Below are 13,358 nucleotides of genomic sequence, written 5' to 3'. Positions count from 1 at the left end.
TTGGGTGCCAGTGACTAGTGGTGTTCCACAGGGGTCAGTATTACGACTGCTACTTTTCACATTATATGTCAGTGATGTAGATGACGGAATTGATGGCTCTGTGGCCAAGTTTGCAGACGATGCGAAGATAGGTGGAGGGGCAGACAGTGCTGAGGATGCGGATAGAGTGGACGTGGAGAGGATGTTTCCTACAGTGGGGGAGTCTCGGACCAGAGGGCACAGATAGAGTGGATGTGGAGAGGATGTTTCCCATGGTGGGGGAGTCTAGGACCAGAGGGCACAGATAGAGTGGATGTGGAGAGGATGTTTCCTATAGTGGGGGAGTCTAGGACCAGAGGACACAGATAGAGTGGATGTGGAGAGGGTGTTTCCTATAGTGAGGGAGTCTAGGACCAGAGGACACAGATAGAGTGGATGTGGAGAGGATGTTTCCCATGGTGGGGGAGTCTAGGACCAGAGGACACAGATAGAGTGGATGTGGAGAGGATGTTTCCTATAGTGGGGGGAGTCTAGGACCAGAGGACACAGATAGAGTGGATGTGGAGAGGATGTTTCCTATAGTGGGGGAGTCTAGGACCAGAGGACACAGATAGAGTGGATGTGGAGAGGATGTTTCCTATAGTGGGGGGAGTCTAGGACCAGAAGACACAGATAGAGTGGATGTGGAGAGGATGTTTCCTACAATGGGGGAGTCTAGGACCAGAGGACACAGATAGAGTGGATGTGGAGAGGATGTTTCCTATATGGGGGGGGAGTCTAGGACCAGAGGACACAGATAGAGTGGATGTGGAGAGGATGTTTCCTATAGTGGGGCGAGTCTAGGACCAGAGGACACAGATAGAGTGGATGTGGAGAGGATGTTTCCTATAGTGGGGGAGTCTAGGACCAGAGGGCACAGATAGAGTGGATGTGGAGAGGATGTTTCCTATAGTGGGGGAGTCTAGGACCAGAGGACACAGATAGAGTGGATGTGGAGAGGATGTTCCCTATAGTGCGGGAGTCTAGGACCAGAGGGTACAGATAGAGTGGATGTGGAGAGGATGTTTCCTATAGTGGGGGAGTCTAGGACCAGAGGACACAGATAGAGTGGATGTGGAGAGAATGTTTCCTATAGTGGGGGGAGTCTAGGACCAGAGGGTACAGATAGAGTGGATGTGGAGAGGATGTTTCCTATAGTGGGGGAGTCTAGGACCAGAGGGCACAGATAGAGTGGATGTGGAGAGGATGTTTCCTATAGTGGGGGAGTCTAGGACCAGAGGACACAGATAGAGTGGATGTGGAGAGGATGTTCCCTATAGTGGGGGAGTCTAGGACCAGAGGACACAGATAGAGTGGATGTGGAGAGGATGTTTCCTATAGTGGGGGAGTCTAGGACCAGAGGACACAGATAGAGTGGATGTGGAGAGGATGTTCCCTATAGTGGGGAGTCTCGGACCAGAGGACACAGATAGAGTGGATGTGGAGAGGATGTTTCCTATAGTGGGGGAGTCTAGGACCTGAGGACACAGATAGAGTGGATGTGGAGAGGATGTTTCCCATAGTGGGGGAGTCTAGGACCAGAGGACACAGATAGAGTGGAGGTGGAGAGGATGTTTCCCATGGTGGGGGAGTCTAGGACCAGAGGACACTGATAGAGTGGATGTGGAGAGGATGTTTCCTATAGTGGGGGAGTCTAGGATCAGAGGGCACAGATAGAGTGGATGTGGAGAGGATGTTTCCTATAGTGGGGGGAGTCTAGGACCAGAGGACACAGATAGAGTGGATGTGGAGAGGATGTTTCCTATAGTGGGGGAGTCTAGGACCAGAGGGCACAGATAGAGTGGATGTGGAGAGGATGTTTCCTATAGTTGGGGAGTCTAGGACCAGAGGACACAGATAGAGTGGATGTGGAGAGGATGTTTCCTATAGTGGGGGAGTCTAGGACCAGAGGGTACAGATAGAGTGGATGTGGATGCAGGGAAGTGTATGGTCATGAATGTTGTGAGAAGGAATAAAGGTGTTGACAAGGGAGAAAATTCATAAACCAGAGGTGCAAAGGGACTTGGGAGTCCTCGTGCAGGATTCGCTAAAGGTTAACTTGTGGGTTGAGTGGGAAGGAAAGCCTAGACAGAGTGGATGTGGAGAGGATGTTTCCTATAGTGGGGGGAGTCTAGGACCAGAGGACGCAGATAGAGTGGATGTGGAGAGGATGTTTCCTATAGTTGGGGAGTCTAGGACCGGACACAGATAGAGTGGATGTGGAGAGGATGTTTCCTATAGTGGGGGAGTCTAGGACCAGAGGGCACAGATAGAGTGGATGTGGAGAGGATGTTTCCTATAGTGGGAGCGTCTAGGACCAGAGGACACAGAGTGGATGTGGAGAGGATGTTTCCTGTAGTGGGGGAGTATAGGACCAGAGGACACAGATAGAGTGGATGTGGAGAGGATGTTTCCTATAGTCGGGGAGTCTAGGACCAGAGGACACAGATAGAGTGAATGTGGAGAGGATGTTTCCTATAGTGGGGGAGTCTAGGACCAGAGGACACAGATAGAGTGGATGTGGAGAGGATGTTTCCTGCAGCGGGTGTGCCTGCATTAAGTACATCGAGGTAGTTACAAATCACCACCCACCTGTGTAAGACGGACAGCCGGGGCCTGACTGCGGGGGCAACCCCTCCTTCTTAACCCGCTTTGGCCTGCACTGTGTGTCTGCGGCCGGCTGTCCGGCTGGAGTCTCGTCAGAGGAGCTGTTGGACGACCCGGCCCCTGCTGCTCGCCACTGGCCCCGTGGGAGGCCGGGCGTCGAAGGGAACTGGGCGCCACCTGGAACGAGGAAATGCCCCTGGTTAGCAAGCCTATCACGGGTGCAGCGTCTCAGCCAGCCTGGCCGAGCTATGGCCTGAGCAAGACTTCGTCGCTGAAACAACAGAGCATTAGTTAACGTTGAGGCCAAGCTCCTTAATATCCCGTGTTCTCAATGTCAGGCATTCTACAATTCACCTTCTCAGTTTCTTTCGGTTTATCCATCTATTTAATATTGTTAATTCATCTATCTATCTATTTATAGAACATAGAAATCTACAGCATATTACAGGCCCTTTGGCTCACAATGTCGTGTCAACCGTGTAACCTACTCTAGAAACTGCCCAGAATTACCCTACCGCATAGCCCTCTATTTTTTGAAGCTCCATGTACCAGACTAAGAGACTCTTAAGAGATCCTATTGTACCGTTGCTGGCAGTGCATTCCACGCACCCATCACTCTCTGTGTGGAAAAACTTACCCCTGACATCTCCTCTGTACCTACTTCCAAGCACCTTAAAACTGTGCCCCCTCGTGCTAGCCATTTCAGCCCTGGGGAAAAGCCTCTGACTATCCACACGATCAATGCCTCTCATCATCTTCTACCCCTCTATCAGGTCACCTCTCATCCTCCGTCGCTCCAAGGAGAAAAGGCCGAGTTCACTCAACCTGTTCTCATAAGGCACGCTCCCCAATCCAGGCAACGTCTCCTCTGCACCCTCTCCATAGCAATCACATCCCTCCTCTACTGAACACTGAAGCCTTTTTTTCTGTTTTCAGGGTTTTTTTTTATTGATTTATAGTTTTTCTCCTGTATTTGCAGAGTCGGTCTTTTGCACGGTAGTTAGTTGTCAGACTCTGTGTCTGTTTTCACACTGGGTCTATTGTATTTCTGTTCCTCAACTCTGCTGTGAGTGACGGCAAGAAAAACAGAATCAGGTTTAAACACCACCGGCCTATGTTGTGAAATTGGTTGTTTTGCCACAGCAGTACATTGCAATACATAATAATAATGATAGAAAAAAACTATCAATTGCAATAAGAAATATATATTTAAAAAAAATAAATTAAACAAGTAGTGCAAAAAGAGAGCAAAGAAAAACACGAATCTCAGGGCAGTATATGGTGACATGTAGGTACTTTGATAATAAATTTAGTTTGGACTTCAAAGCCTGCTCGGGGTAATATCAGGACACACTTGTTCTCATAAAGGGGAGTGGGTAATCCGGGGCACGAGAGTGATCCCGGGAATGAAAGGGTTAATGAATGGGGTGCGTTCGATGGCTCTGGGCCTGTGCTGGCTAGAGTTTCGAAGGGATGGGGAGGGATTGAATATTGAAAGGCCTAGATGGTGTGGACGTGGAGAGGATGTTTCCGGTGGTGGGAGAGTCTCGGACCAGAGGACACAGATAGAGTGGACGTGGAGAGGATGTTTCCGGTGGTGGGAGAGTCTCGGACCAGAGGACACAGATAGAGTGGATGTGGAGAGGATGTTTCCTATAGTGGGGGAGTCTAGGACCAGGGGACACAGATAGAGTGGACGTGGAGAGGATGTTTCCGGTGGTGGGAGAGTCTCGGACCAGAGGACACAGATAGAGTGGATGTGGAGAGGATGTTTCCGGTGGTGGGAGAGTCTCGGACCAGAGGACACAGATAGAGTGGATGTGGAGAGGATGTTTCCTATAGTGGGGGGAGTCTAGGACCAGGGGACACAGATAGAGTGGATGTGGAGAGGATGTTTCCCTACAGGGGGGGGAGTCTAGGACCAGAGGACACAGATAGAGTGGATGTGGAGAGGATGTTTCCTATAGTGGGGGAGTCTAGGACCAGAGGGCACAGATAGAGTGGATGTGGAGAGGATGTTTCCTATAGTGGGGGAGTCTAGGACCAGAGGACACAGATAGAGTGGATGTGGAGAGGATGTTTCCTATAGTAGAGGAGTCTACGACCAGAGGGCACAGATAGAGTGGATGTGGAGAGGATGTTTCCCTACAGTGGGGGAGTCTAGGACCAGAGGGCACATATAGAGTGGATATGGAGAGGATGTTTCCTATAGTGGGGGAGTCTAGGACCAGAGGGCACAGATAGAGTGGATGTGGAGAAGATGTTTCCTACAGTGGGGGAGTCTAGGACCAAAGGGCACCGATAGAGTGGATGGGGAGAGGATGTTTCCTATAGTGGGGGAGTCTAGGACCAGAGGGCACAGATAGAGTGGATGTGGAGAAGATGTTTCCTACAGTGGGGGAGTCTAGGACCAAAGGGCACCGATAGAGTGGATGGGGAGAGGATGTTTCCTATAGTGGGGGAGTCTAGGACCAGAGGACACAGATAGAGTGGATGTGGAGAGGATGTTTCCTATAGTGGGGGAGTCTAGGACCAGAGGGCACAGATAGAGTGGATGTGGAGAGGATGTTTCCTATAGTGGGGGAGTCTAGGACCAGAGGGCACAGATAGAGTGGATGTGGAGAGGATGTTTCCTATAGTGGGGGAGTCTAGGACCAGAGGGCACAGATAGAGTGGATGTGGAGAGGATGTTTCCTATAGTGGGGGGAGTCTAGGACCACAGGACACAGATAGAGTGGATGTGGAGAGGATGTTTCCCTACAGGGGGGGGAGCCTAGGACCAGAGGACACAGATAGAGTGGATGTGGAGAGGATGTTTCCTATAGTGGGGGAGTCTAGGACCAGAGGACACAGATAGAGTGGATGTGGAGAGGATGTTTCCCTACAGGGGGGGAGCCTAGGACCAGAGGACACAGATAGAGTGGATGTGGAGAGGATGTTTCCTATAGTGGGGGAGTCTAGGACCAGAGGACACAGATAGAGTGGATGTGGAGAGGATGTTTCCTATAGTTGGGGAGTCTAGGACCAGAGGGCACAGATAAAGTGGATGTGGAGAGGATGTTTCCTATAGTGGGGGGTCTAGGACCAGAGGGTACAGATAGAGTGGATGTGGAGAGGATGTTTCCTATCGTGGGGGAGTCTCGGACCAGAGGACACAGATACAGTGGATGTGGAGAGGATGTTTCCTATAGTGGGGGAGTCTAGGACCAGAGGGCGCAGATAGAGTGGATGTGGAGAGGATGTTTCCTATGGTGGAGGAAGACTAGAACCAGAGGACCCAGCCTCAGAATGGAAGGACAGACCTTTTGAACAGAGATGAGGAGGAATTTCTTTAGCCAGAGGGTGGTGGGTGTGTGGAATTCATTGCCTCAGACGGCTGTGCAGGCCCGGTCATTGAGTTATTCAAAACGTTGGCCGACAGGCTCTTGGATTAGTCAGGGTGTCAGGCTACGGGGAGAAGGCAGTAGAATGGGGGTTGAGAGGGACAATAAATCATCATGATGGAATGGCGGAGTTGAGTGGATGTCTGATCGGCCTAATTCTGCTCCTGTGTCTCATGGTCTTCCCAAAAATGCTGTAGGCGGTGGGCAAAATGGACTGAGAATTTGTTTGTTTGCAGATGGCTATGAAGGAATACGGGACCACAAACGTAAACAGGGTTAAGATGCGTGATAGAACAATGAAGGGGCGATGTAGGAGGGACGGGTTCGATCGGAGTAGGTTAAAAGGAGACCAGAGGGGTTTGTACTGTGTTGTAATGTTTTGTGTTGCAAGGTCAACGTCAACCCTTGTCATAGTGGTTGGTGGTGCAGGCTTGAGGGTCTCGATGTCTCTCTCTGTTCTTATATGCCACACAGACCTGGAATTGATGTGGACACCGTGATAGCACAAATTGCATCTCAGCATTTAGCCTCAAGAACTGAGATAAAAGGCAGAAAATATGGGAAACGCAGTCAAAACGTTTCAGGCAGCAGGGGCAGGGCCCATGGCCTAACCTTACCCCCGTTTCTCTCTACTCAGACTCTGCCCGACCTGCTGAGTGTTTCCAGCGTTTCCTGTTCTTAAACACAAGAGATTTTGCTGATGCTGGAAATCCAGAGCAAAAAACACACACACACACACACACACACACACACACACACACACAAAACGCTGGAGGAACTCAGCAGGTCAGGCAGCGTCTATGGAGAGGAGTAAACAGTTGACGTTTTGGGCCGAGACCCTCCATCTGGACTGGGGGTTAAGGGGGAAGATGCCAGAATAAAAGGTGGGGTTGGGGAAGAGGGTAGAGGAGAGGTGGAAGGTGATAGGTGAAACCAGCTGGGTGGGAGAAGTAAAGGGCTTGAGAGGGAGGAATCCGATCGGAGAGGAGTGCGGACGGTGGGAGAGAGGGACCCAGGGGTGAGGTGATAGACAGGCGAGGAGGTCAGGGTAAGGATTAGAAGAAGAAGGCAAGGGGTAGGGAACTGGAAGGAGAAATCGATATTCCTGCCATCAGTTTGGGGGCTACCCAGACAGAATATAGCACATCACAGGCACTTTTAGTGCACGACTTTTAACACAAGTTAGTGAATCTCAGGACTGCATTTGGTGACGTGTGTATTTTGATAATAAATTTGCTGCTTCTAACTTCCCTTCCCCGCCTGCGGTTTACAGTTTATGCGAAGAACTGAAGCCTGGCTCTTGTTTGAATCGATCCCTGCTGTACTCACGTTACCCCAGAGCACCCCGCTGGCTGTTGGGTTATCGGGGGATTCACGAGACTTGCCTGCGAAGGCACGGTGGGGGGGGTCCCGCTCCTCCGGCCCCGTGCGCTCTGCAGCCTGGTCATGGGAGTCTTCCTCCGCCTCCTCCTCCCGTGGCCGCGTCGAGGTTCCTTCTCCGCAGCACACTGGGGCAGGCTGCCCGTCTTGCGGGTAGAGCGGTGAGGTCGCGAGCACGGGCAGACCTGAGACGGCCAAGGCGTGTTTACGGGGAGGGGGCCGCTAACGCCACGAAGGACCCCACCCACCCTGCTGACGGACTGTCTATCCCACTCCCATCAGGGAGGAGGCTACATAGCATCCACTCCAGGACCACCAGACTCAAAAACAGTGACTCTCTCCCAAGCAGTGAGGCCGATCAACACCTCACCACTAACCCATAACACCAGCATGCCATTAGACAGTGAAGATAGCTGATGGCTTGCTGGCCTTCATAACAATGGGAATTGAGTCTCGGAGCAAAGAGGTCCTTCTGCAGTTGCACAGGGCCCTGGTGAGACCACATCTGGAGTACTGTGTGCAGTTTTGGTCTCCAAATTTGAGGAAGGACATCCTTGCTATTGAGGGAGTGCGGCGTTGGTTCACGGGGTTAATTCCCGGGATGGCGGGACTGTCATATGTTGAAAGATTGGAGCGACTGGGCTTGGAAAACTCTGGAATTTAGAAGGATGAGAGGGGATCTGATTGAAACATATAAGATTATTAAGGGACTGGACACGCTGGAGGCAGGAAGCATGTTCCCGATGTTGGGTGAGTCCAGAACCAGAGGCCACAGTTTGAGAATAAGGGGTAGGCCATTTAGAACGGAGTTGAGGAAAAACTTTTTCACCCAGAGAGTGGTGGATATATGGAATGCTCTGCCCCAGAAGGCTGTGGAGGCCAAGTCTCTGGATGCTTTCAAGAAAGAGATAGATAGAGCTCTTAAAGATAGCGGAATCAAAGGTTATGGGGAGAAGGCAGGAACTGGACACTGATTGTGGATGATCAGCCATGATCACAGTGAATGGCGGTGCTGGCTCGAAGGGCCGAATGGCCTACTCCTGCACCTATTGTCTATTGTCTATAACCCAGCCCTCCACACACAGCCCCAACCACCACTACTTTATCATTTCCTGTCAGAGTCGCCTTGTGTACAGGCATTATTTCCACCTCCTCCAGACGTTAAACTATCTCGAGTACCGAACGCGAATTGACTTTGTGGGGAAAAACTAGGAAGTGGCAGTGGACGGTCGGGCTGGCTGAATGGCTGCTGGTGGGCCACAGATTCCGCACTGGGCCTGCTATCCGCGGTGATGTGGCCAGCCGTGTCGGCTAGCTTGCGGATGGCACCAAGGCTGTGGGCTGTTCCGGGCCCCGGTCTTTGGAGAGGGTTCCGGAGGAGGTTCACAAGAATGATCCTGGGAGTAAAAGGGTTAACGTTTGAGGAGTGTTTGATGGAGTCTGGACACACGGGGGCTTATTGGGGGGGTGCAGTCGAATCACATTGAAACCTACCGAATATTGAAAGACCTAGATGGCGGGGGGTCCCAACCCCTAGGTTTAACGGTCGGGGTCGGTGGGTTAAAAAAAAAGGTCGGGAACCCTGAGCCTAGATTGAGTGAACGTGGAGATGTTGTTTCCTGTCTTGGGAGAGTCCAGGACCAGGGAGCACAGCCTGAGAATGGAAGGGCGCCCCTATAGAATGGAGAGGAGGAGGGATTTCTTTCGCCTGGGGATGGTGAATCTGCGGAATTCATTGCCAGAGATAGCATTGGGTGCATTTAAAGTGGAGGTTGGTCGCTCCTTAATTCATGAGGGAATCGAAGGCATCCGTTAGTCTTGCGAGACCATGGATCTGCGCCTGGAAAGTCTTCACTCTCCAGGGCGCAGGCCTGGGCAAGGTTGTGTGGAAGACCAGCAGTTGCCCATGCTGCAAGTCTCCCCTCTCCACGACACCGATGTTGTCCAAGGGAAGGGCATTAGGACCCATACAGCTTGGCACCGGTGTCGTCGCAGAGCAATGTGTGGTTAAGTGCCTTGCTCAAGGACACAACACGTCCCCTCGGCTGGGGCTCGAACTCACGACCTTCAGATCACTAGTCCAATGTCTTAACCACTTGGCCACGTGCCCGCACATAAGGCAGGAGTCGAAGGCAGGAGAAAGGGATTGGGAGGGGTGGGGAGATAATGAATCAGCCATGATGGAATGACGGAGCAGACTCGATGGGCTGAATGGCCTGATTCTGCACCTACGTCTAATGATCAAGTGACCTTAAGATTTGTGCGTTTCCTCTCTGCAATTGGAAGTTCTTGTCCTAAATACAAGAGACTTTGCAGGCGCTGGAAACCCAGAGTAAAACACACACACGCACACACACACACACACACACACACAAAATGCTGGAGGAACTCAGCAGGCCAGGCAGCATCTAACGGCGAGGAATGAACAGTCGAAGTGTTTCGGGCCGAGACCCCTTCATCGGGATCTCTTGTCGTTATCATGACAACTGTTACGATCTCTGTTCGTTGGCGTCTCCTGTCACGTAATTCACGGTGCAGGGGTTTGATGGAGTCCGAGGCGCGTCACCATGTGGTCTGATTGGGACAGAAGCCGGCAAATTTTGTGGGAAAATTGGATAATTTTATGTGTGGTTGTCATAGCTGGAGAAGGTAATGGAGACGAGCTCCCACTACCTATTAAATGCTCCCAATGTCGTGCACCTCAAATAGCCTCTGACAACCAAGTCCAGCTCCCGGTCTTCACGTGTGGTTTAGCTACTAAGCCCGGCGGAACCGTTTCTACTGACAGGAGAAGGGGCAAAGGTGGGTTACAGGCACCTTAAAACCAGTCGCTCCGGGCAGATGGGGCTCGTCAGCCGCGGTTGGCAGCTGATCTAGGAGAAGGAAAACTCTGATCTCAAACCTCCCACTGCCTTGCGGCTACACTCACTCACGGAGAAGGTTTCAGGAGTGAACCCCAAGGGAAAAATCCGGAGCAGGAGTCCCTACGTTGAGTTCAACGCTGACCGGCAACTCCTGGTGTCGGTCCCCGCTGTTCCTTTGCATTGGAGAGGGGGAGCTTGCTACAAGGGCAACAGCTTGCTCTCCGTGTTGTACTGCCCTGGCTTGCGTATCTAGACAGCTGGGACGCAGTATCCATGGTCGACCGAGGCCAGCGGAGGCCTCAACAGCATAACGTCTAGTGTGGTGCTATTCTGGAATCAACGATCAGGATTTAGTTCCCTCTTGCCGCCTGTAAGGAGTTTGTACGTTCTCCCCGCGACCCGGTTTCCTCCCACAGTCGAAAGACCGGTCGGCGGATTAATCGGTCTCGTTGTAAATTGTCCCGTCATTAGGTTGGGGTTAAATCGGGGGGGGGGGCAGGAATTATTGGGCGGTGCGGTTTGAGAGGCCAGAAGCGTCTACTCCTTGTTGCATCTCAATAAATAACTGCAGAAACAGCATTTAAAGAAAAATATTATTTTTTTCTCTGCTAGATTATGTATTGCATTGAACTGCTGCTGCTAAGTTAACAAATTTCATGTCACATCCGGTGATAATGAACCTGATTCTGATTCTGAACAGATTAGATATGGCAAAGTTATTTCCCATGGTAGGGGAGTCTAGGACAAGAGGGCACGACTTCAGGATTGAAGGACGTCCATTTAGAACAGAGATGCGGAGAAATTACTTTAGTCAGAGGATGGTGAGTCTGTGGAATTTGTTGCCACGAGTGGCTGTGGAGGCCAAGTCATTGGGTGCATTTAGTGCAGAGATAGATAGGTTCTTGATTAGCCAGAGCATCAAAGGGCATGGGGTGAAGGCAGGGGAATGAGGTTGACTGGAAGAATTGGATCAACCCACAAATGGCGGAGCAGACTCGATGGGCTGAATGGCCCACTTCTGCTCCTATATCTTATGGTCTTGTGATCTTGCTCTTTTCCAAGACACTGCCTGGGCCTGCTGAGTTCCTCCTGTGCGTAGCGCGATTACAGAAATCAGTTGGGAAACACCAAAGGAAACGTTTCACCAGAGGGTGCTTTTTAAAAAAAAAATCTATTGGGAAACATTTCATCATGAAAATGCTACACTAACTGTTTGGTAGTCTGCACAGCCTACGTGTCGTCCCGTCCTGATTTGTAAGCCTGCCTGATCGGTCTGGCTGTTTGTCATCCCCTGCGTGAGAAAGTCCTCCTGTAATCCACCCGGTATTTACTTTTCCCCAGCTTCAAGTTCGACCTTTGCTTTCGTCACTGTGTCGTATCTCAAAGTAACTCTAAGGAACTCTACTACCTCGGATGTTCAACACTTTATATACTTCAATCGGATCCCTCACGGCCTCCCGCCCCTCGCCCTGCTCCTCCCAACACGTTCTCCCTCCATCCGCAATCATTCCCGCTCTCGATTTTTAAAGTGAATAAGTCACGTGCATTGCCCACACATTCTGCAGCACCCACCATCCAGGCCAATCTCTTGCCATCGGGTAGGAGGTACAGGAGCCTCAGGTCTGACTCCACCAGGTTCAGGAACAGTTATTACCCCTCAACCATCAGGAAGGAGGTACAGGAGCCTCAGGACCCATACCACCAGGTTCAGGAACAGTTATTACCCCCTCAACCATCAGGAAGGAGGTACAGGAGCCTCAGGACCTACGCCACCAGGTTCAGGGACAATTTTTACCCCTGAACCATCAGGAAGGAGGTACAGGAGCCTCAGGACCCAAACAACACCAGATTCAGGAACAGTTATTACCCCCTCAACCATCAGGAAGGAGGTACAGGAGCCTCAGGACCCACACCACCAGGTTCAGGAACAGTTATTACCCCTCAACCATCAGGAAGGAGGTACAGGAGCCTCAGGACCCACACCACCAGGTTCAGGAACAATTTTTAGCCCTGAACCATCAGGAAGGAGCTACAGGAGCCTCAGGACCCACACCACCAGGTTCAGGAGCAGTTATTACCCCTCAACCATCAGGAAGGAGGTACAGGAGCCTCAGGACCCACACCACTAGGTTCAGGAACAGTTATTACCCCTCAACCATCAGGAAGGAGGTACAGGAGCCTCAGGACCCACACCACTAGGTTCAGGAACAGTTATTACCCCTCAACCATCAGGAAGGAGGTACAGGAGCCTCAGGACCCACACCACCAGGTTCAAGAACAGTTATTACCTCTCAACCATCAGGAAGGAGGTACAGGAGCCTCAGGACCCACACCAGCAGGTTCAGGAACAATTTTTAGCCCTGAACCATCAGGAAGGAGGTACAGGAGCCTCAGGACCCACACCACCAGGTTCAGGAACAGTTATTACCCCTCAACCATCAGGAAGGAGGTACAGGAGCCCCAGGACCCACACCACCAGGTTCAGGAACAGTTATTACCCCTCAAACATCAGGAAGGAGGTACAGGAGCCTCAGGACCCACACCACCAGGTTCAGGAACAGTTATCACCCCTCAACCAACAGGAAGGAGGTACAGGGGCCTCAGGTCCTACACCACCAGGATCAGGAACAGTTATTACCCCTCAACCATCAGGAAGGAGGTACAGGAGCCCCAGGAACAACACCACCAGGTTCAGGAACAGTTATTACCCCTCAAACATCAGGAAGGAGGTACAGGAGCCTCAGGTCCCACACCACCAGGTTCAGGAACAGTTATTACCCCCTCAACCATCAGGAAGGAGGTACAGGAGCCTCAGGACCCACACCACCAGGTTCAGGAACAGTTATCACCTCCCAACCATCAGGAAGGAGGTACAGGAGCCTCAGGTCCGACTCCACCAGGTTCAGGAACAGTTATTACCCCCTCAACCATCAGGAAGGAGGTACAGGGGCCTCAGGACCCACACCACCAGGTTCAGGAACAGTTATTACCCCTCAACCATCAGGAAGGAGGTACAGGAGCCTCAGGACCCACACCACCAGGTTCAGGAACAGTTATTACCTCTCAACCATCAGGAAGGAGGTACAGGAGCCTCAGGACCCACACC

The 13,358-nt window shown here is 51.5% G+C and overlaps 2 protein-coding genes across 4 annotated transcripts in view; one reads left to right on the top strand and one right to left on the bottom strand.

Moving 5' to 3' along the window:
* The window catches only part of LOC134340366 (sorting nexin-11-like), a 173,072-nt gene that overhangs the window by 111,399 nt on the left and 48,315 nt on the right, over positions 1-13,358 (top strand). The window lies entirely within an intron of this gene.
* The window catches only part of LOC134340365 (major centromere autoantigen B-like), a 35,291-nt gene that overhangs the window by 8,117 nt on the left and 13,816 nt on the right, over positions 1-13,358 (bottom strand). The window contains exon 2 of one of the 2 annotated variants that reach the window (XM_063037528.1): positions 2,611-2,802. The exons of the other annotated variant lie outside the window; for it this stretch is intronic. Within the exon in view, the coding sequence (XP_062893598.1) occupies positions 2,611-2,802 (192 nt within the window). The remainder of the gene's footprint in view (positions 1-2,610; positions 2,803-13,358) is intronic. 2 annotated transcript variants of the gene reach the window in all.

Source organism: Mobula hypostoma, chromosome X1 (assembly GCF_963921235.1).
Source record: "Mobula hypostoma chromosome X1, sMobHyp1.1, whole genome shotgun sequence".
In the NCBI taxonomy this organism is placed as follows: Eukaryota; Metazoa; Chordata; class Chondrichthyes; order Myliobatiformes; family Myliobatidae; genus Mobula; species Mobula hypostoma.
Note: the sequence above shows the minus strand (reverse complement) of the source record. Positions and strands in the feature narration are given on the sequence as shown.